This window comes from Nelumbo nucifera, chromosome 7 (assembly GCF_055504915.1).
Source record: "Nelumbo nucifera cultivar China Antique chromosome 7, China Antique-T2T, whole genome shotgun sequence".
Lineage (NCBI taxonomy): Eukaryota > Viridiplantae > Streptophyta > Magnoliopsida > Proteales > Nelumbonaceae > Nelumbo > Nelumbo nucifera.
The window spans coordinates 4,341,509-4,348,474 of record NC_142655.1 but is presented as its reverse complement, the minus strand read 5'-3'; the positions used below and the strand labels follow the sequence as shown (position 1 = coordinate 4,348,474).

The 6,966-nt window shown below is 40.2% G+C and overlaps 1 protein-coding gene across 3 annotated transcripts in view; it reads left to right on the top strand.

Moving 5' to 3' along the window:
- Positions 1-5,582: 5,582 nt before the first annotated feature.
- Positions 5,583-6,966, top strand: part of LOC104597480 (uncharacterized) — a 33,239-nt gene continuing 31,855 nt past the window's right edge. For 2 of the 3 annotated variants that reach the window (XR_016078738.1, XM_088892047.1), the window contains exon 1: positions 5,583-6,804. Coding sequence is in view for 1 of the 3 variants with exons in the window: in XM_088892047.1 (XP_088748173.1) it covers positions 6,667-6,804 (138 nt within the window). In the remaining 2 variants the exon portion in view is untranslated. The remainder of the gene's footprint in view (positions 6,805-6,966) is intronic. The other variant, XR_735209.3, reaches the window with a different exon arrangement.

Below are 6,966 nucleotides of genomic sequence, written 5' to 3'. Positions count from 1 at the left end.
AGAAGGGTTAAAGATTGTGCTTACTTCTACTGGCATATCCCAACTAGACCCAAACAAAGATAGAAGCCAAGCCCAGAGCTCTACAGTGACACTACAAGATAAAAATAGATGGTTACAATCCTCACCATGAGATCTGCAAAGAATGCACAAGTTTGGTGAAGTACAAAGGACGGGTCTTCTCATTTGTAGGTTGTCCATCGTGTTTACTTTACCATGCCACACTTCCCAACACAAAACCATAACCTTGGGGGGGATCGGCCTACACCAGACTTCTTTGAAAGGGAAACTTTGATGAGAGGGAGATTGGCAAAGGAACTTGAAAAATGAACCACAAGAAAAATACCCTTTGGGGTGAATGGCCCAAATCCTTTTATCAGGTTTCGAGGGATTCAACCAAACCTTATAAAGGAAACATAGAAGAGTAGACAAACACTCAATTTCCTCATCCCTTGATCCTTTACGAAAACCAAAATCCCAAGACAAAGTTGGTAAGGATAAATTCGACGAAAGGAATTTTGAAATCACCTCATTTTTATACAAGGAAACAGAGTACAATGAAGGAAAAAGGTATTTCAAAGGGAGATCTCCAACCCAAATGTCCTCCCAAAACCGAATAGAATTACCTGAACAAGCATTATACCTGACACAGCTAAGGAACTGCGGAAGAACTTTGTGCATTGCTTTCCAAGGTGTGGCTAGGTTAGTCGTCCTTGATGCACCAACATCCCAACCACTCTCTGAACATCCATCAATACTCTTCACTATTTTGTGCCAGAATCTATCCCACTCCAAAGGCCATATCCAAAACCACTTCCCTAACAAAGATGAGTTCTTTTTAAGCACATTCCCGAGCCCTAATCCTCCCTCCTCTTTGCTTCTACCCACAACCCCCACTTAATTAAATGGTCTTTTTTACCTTCTCTCAGTTCCCACATAAAATCTCTCATAAAATTTTCCAACTTCTTCGCTTCCCTAGACGGTATCCTAAAGACAGAGAGATAATAGGTAGGTAGATTCATGAGGGTAGTTTTTATCAAAGTGATCCTCCCACCTAAAGAGATATAATTTTTATCCCAAACAACTAATCTCTTTTCTAACTTCTCCAAGACTGGGGTCCAAAACCTACTCTCCCTAGGGTTTGCTCCCAACGGAAGCCCTAAGTAAGACAAAGGCGAGGAGGAAATGGAGCACTCAAGACAGCCTGCAATTGCCTCAACCTCCTAAAAAACTAAATTTACTCCTGCTATGCAGTTTTTTCCTATATTGATTTACAAATTAGAGACTCCTTCAAAAACTGTAATCAATTCTTTCAAATTTTCCACATTCTCACCGAAACCTCCCTCATAAAAGATCATCAAGTCATCTGCAAACTGAAGGTGAGTGACTGAAATTCGGTTTGTGCCTATTCTTCAACCCCTTATCACATTTTTCCTATCAGCCCTAGTGATAATTTGACTAAACACATCAACTACCAAGGTAAAGAGGAAGGGTGAAAGTGGGTCCCCTTGTCTGATTCCCCTACTAGCAGGAAAAAAATCCCTCAGCACCCCGTTTACTAGGATGGAATAGTGACAAGAGTTAACACAACTAGTCATCCAACTACACCATCTTTCCCCAAACCCACACTTCCTCAAAACCTCTAGTAGGAACTGCCAGTCCACCAAATCATAGGCTTTCTCCAAATCAAGCTTACAGACAAAGCCTCTCTGCTTGGACCTCTTCATCTCTTCCAAACATTCATTGGCAATCAGAATCTGATCAATTATCTGATGCCCTTGGATGAAAGCCCCTTGAGCCTAACTAATAAGGGAGGGGAGGATTTCTTTAATCCTTAAAGACAATACCTTGGCCACGATTTTATAAATACTAGTCACCAAACTAATTGGCCTAAAATCTTTAGGATGAAGAGCATCAACTTTCTTTGAAAATAGGGCCAATAATGTGGAATTAATGCCTCAACTGGTTATATACTTCTTTGTGAACTCATTAAAAACCTCACAAAGATCATCTTTTATCACCTCCCAACAATCTTGGTAAAAAGCCATCGTAATGAGGTCTGAAGTTCTCCTCTAACAGGGTCATCCCCTTCCTTTCCCCTATCCATGACCACTTCATTTAACCCATCCATATATTCTTCATTTTGTTTGAGTAACTCAAACTCCATGCAAATCAGTCTCCAAGCTTCATCTAATTCTTTACTCATTTCTTCAAGATTGCCTTCCCCAACTCTCCCTTCTTCCACCTCTAAGCATACTTTTGTCGTACATTCTGTATGAGATGGTGGTACATCTATTTCAAGCATATCACACTGGTTAGTATCCACAAATAAATTGAAAATCATACCTGATTGGTTAAGGAGAGCATTCGAGAAGCTAGGACTGGACTGTTTGCCAAAGACGATCGAGTCTAGTGTCATTTCCTTACAAGGGAACGTTTGTAAAGTTAACAGCAACATCTAACTTACTCCCTTGAAGACTCGACTCCAGTACTCCCCTTTCTGGTTCATTCTTATCCAAGTTCAATGGAGAGGGTTGAGTTTTTCCATTTAAATCCCGAGAGCCCTGAGAGATTACGTTGACTTCCTCAGCTTGAGATAGAAGGAGCTGTCCAGCATTTGCAATGCCTCCTTAACTTCTTTCTTCCTTGGAATAGTTTGCAACATTCCCCTCTTCTTCTAAGAACATAACCTATGTATTCAAACTTCCTATTTCTATCAAGTTTTGTCTTGTGCACGGATCGAGACTACCTAGACTCGAGGCTCCATCTGACTCAAAGTCCTCATCACTACTGCTTCCTTCTCCAGGCCAAACACCAGATTCTAGCCTTTCTAACACAGACCGCTTGATGCTTCTTGGGTTCTACCTCTCAGGCAAACAGCTGATTCAGGTTCTTCGTTGGGATCCACTGCAGGGGGCAACTTGAGTGTTGACTCTGCCCTCCCTTTCGAGAATGAACAGAAAAACTCGATGATGAAGAAGATAGACGGTTGACATCGTCTATCAAAGGTTCCCTCCCACTGTTCGCATGCTACCTTAAGTGATCATGTGACATTGGATTCTTAGAAATGGGCTCAAAACTAGGCCCAACTGAATAAGATTTTCTCTCCCTTGGTCCAGGAGAAATAAGAGGGTCCATAGGCTCAGCATTCTTGTCTGTTATTGTCCAACCCCACCTGAATATTAGGCCCACCATTTCGACCCACTCCCAGTTCACCCAGTTTCTTTGTTGGCCCAAAAGCTGGCTTCTTAAAACTTGCCTCTTTTTTATTCCCCTCCCCAACCTTAAATCTTTTCATGGCATTGTTCCCAACCACCTGTGAAAAAAGACCTGCTGCATGTCAGAGGGGTTACTTATGTTTTAAGCCTCTGACTTTCCAAAAAACCCTTGTTTTTATGACTCCCATGTTAGTGTAAGACCCAGATTTTTTTGAGACTTCCAATCTGCTTCCTTCACCTGTTCTCCTCCCTCCATTCTTGCTTCCTTCCACAAGCTTGCTTCAATGGAGGAAACGAACCAGACTGACATGAAAACTCCCTCCACTCTAATCTCAACCTTTCTTGGTATATCTTCAGGCCTCACTCCATTGAGAAGAATAGCCACATAGTGGAGGTCCACCCAGTAAGCACCATCCAATCTCCCTTCACACATCACTGCAATGGCCTCTGCAACTTCTCGTCTCCGCAGATGGAATGGCAGCCCTATTATCCTTATCAAAACCCCATATTCAATCGAGAAGTTCTTGGCATTAGAGAGGGGATTCCATTTGAATGCTGTGGCAGTCCCTAGATCAGTCTGGAAATCGACAGCCGAGAGGTCTACTCTGTTCTCCCCAAATCCAAACCCATATTAGGTGCTCCATACCCAGATTCGCTTCGTATCACATGACAACTTCATGTGACAACTTAGTTAATCATATGAATTATGGACTTTATGCCCACCAGTTACAAGGGTCATGACTCAAGAGTGTTGCATGGCCAACTTGAGCCTGATTTGTATGGCGTAGGACCCCACAATGACATCACATAAATCCACATGAGTTTGGCCTAGCCTCTGTGAAAAGTCTTGGTCGAATTTACTACTAAACACAATAAACCCCTAAACACATCACTATCGGCTCAAAATGACACAACATTTACACTTAAATGATCATTGAATTTAGTCATCTTATGAAGACTTAAGGATAAATGGACTTAAGTAAGATAAAGTCCATCAGGTAATCAACCCTGTAATTATCTCTTACAGTTGACATCTCGGCCCATAATGATTAAACACTACCTGACAGATAAGGACATATCCCTTAACTGCAAGGTACAGTGTCACACCCTCTATTCGAATGGATATCGAGAATTAAAACATTTTGCAAACATTCTTCATATATATATGGCAATATCAAATCTCAAACACATATAAAATCCACTCCCGACAGTTTATGTTTCTATTAGAGAAAATATAAACCCTATCATTCACTTTCTCTGACAAAGTGGCTGATCCCATCACTATGGTCATCCACACAGATGAATTCTCATACTGCCCCATGTTTTGACTCTCAATGAATTTCATTGACTCTCAATGGTCATCCACACAGTCAAAACATACCCATGTTTTGACTCTCAATGAATTTCATTGATTGACATATCAAAGACAATCCAATCAGACACTTAGTGCAATAACATAATCAAACATAGGGGTTATGTGTAACTTTATAGTTTTGCCCATCAATTTCTAAGGTATAGGGCATAACTGAAAAATGGTTCGGGTTTAGTCTTTCAACAAATACACATTGCATGTGCTTTGAATCTAACCCTATCAACTAAGACAATCTGCTCCAACTTCTTTGGTAGCACATCAGTGTTAGATTTGATAGGATAAACTCTCAATGTTTATCAAACGGTTGAGAACATTATAAATTAATACGAGTATCATAAGTGTCCAATTTAAGGGGTAATTTCATAGAAACATATCAATATCAACATGAAACAATAAATGTATATGTACATCAATATGATCGGAACTAATGACATACACTGTCTAAGAAAAAATACTTTTATAAAAGTGTTTTTATAAGTGCTATTGTAAAAATGCTTTCACCAAAATACTTTTATAAAATTCAACTATGAATAGTTTTATAAGTGGTATTTTAAAATTCAACCAGAATTTTGGAAGAAAATAATTGAATAAGTGCTTATTATATAATCACTCAAAAAAGATTGGAAATTTGGGCTTAAAAAATACGCTCTTAGTACTTATCTCAGACTTTTTTCCCAAATACCTATAAGTGTTTAATGACTCAAATAATCACTTATTTTTAAGGACTCCCAAACATGGCCTTATTTCCAAAAACAACTGGAAGCCAAAATAGATGCCAGCTCGCTCAACATTAATTATGTCTAAAATCCACAAGCAATTTATATACTAGATTTCCCAATTTCTACCATCTCTTCACCGATTTAATGAAAGAGAGAGAGAGTAAAGCCATTAGAATTGAAGGAACAGTTGACCTGCTATTTCCCAAATACCTATAAGTGTTTAATGACTCAAATAATCACTTATTTTTAAGGACTCCCAAACATGGCCTTATTTCCAAAAACAACTGGAAGCCAAAATAGATGCCAGCTCGCTCAACATTAATTATGTCTAAAATCCACAAGCAATTTATATACTAGATTTCCCAATTTCTACCATCTCTTCACCGATTTAATGAAAGAGAGAGAGAGTAAAGCCATTAGAATTGAAGGAACAGTTGACCTGCTTGCTTCTTCTCCGTGGAGGTTTCACTTATCTAAAGGATTTTAAGCTCGACTTGGCCGAGAGACATCTAACTCTAGCATGAGTCTAGACATGATCCCTCCAAAGAGAACGGAATGCATTAGATTCTGGCGTATGTGAACCAACAGAACGATATGAAGGTGATACCATTGCTTTCCAAGAGGAAACCTTTCGTTGACATTCGAGCTAGGGCTAAGGTATTTATGAGCTGCATTGATCGCTTCTTCGAGGTATAGAGCATAGAGGAGTGGGGGTTTTGATAATCACCACTTCTTATTTCTGAGACGAGAAAGGGGTTATGTTAATCTCACCTTCGTTGATGCCGTTTATTCTTTTGCCGAAGGATGAAGTGAGTCTGGCTTGCCCCAAGACGATTGCGAAGGATGAATCTGCCAGTAAAGTGTGAAGTCCGCTTCAGGCATGATGGAGTGAACAATGTATCACACGTTTCAAGCACGCGTGTCGCGTCTCATGCTGCGCAAAGTGTGCGCGCAGAAACTCCACCCTAATTAAAGTCGACTCCATTTTTTTATAATAGAAAGGGCTAAACAAGACGAGGGATAGCACGACCCCACAAATCAGTAAAGCAAAGCCGGATTCCATTTCAAATATTCAATTGGCGCATCGAGCTCGCATATGCGAATTCACATCCGCCCCATTAGTGCCTCACAACACATTCCAACCATGTATTCGGAACATGGTTCCGTAACATCTTCCGTATTTGCCATTAGTAGTTTCTTCCAATAAACGATTGGGAGCCTATGCGTATTCCTCAAAAATCCAGATTGCCCATCTGCCCCGTCATTCCTGACCATTTTACGGGCTACGTTACTTTCCCGCCCTAGAATTTCAGTTTCTCTGAAAGTGCAATGCAGCAGTCCGGTCTGTGATTTTGGTGAAATGAGCGCTCAATTGATTACATTCGGACACCAATCCCTAGCTCCAACGAGGACTCCTATTCCTGCAAAACCCACATTGCGCCATGGGAGGATACAGTCTTGTTCTTGTATACAAGACCTTAAAGGCCAAACTGTTGTCGTGAGTATCTTATTTATTCGTTTTTTTTTGAATATCGTATTTCAACTCGAGGTCTGCACACGGCTGGAAAACTACACGTAATGCATGTCTACCATGCATGTGAAATTGTGGAAGTTGTCATGTACAAGAATGCATTTGAGAGTGATTATTGGTGAAATGATT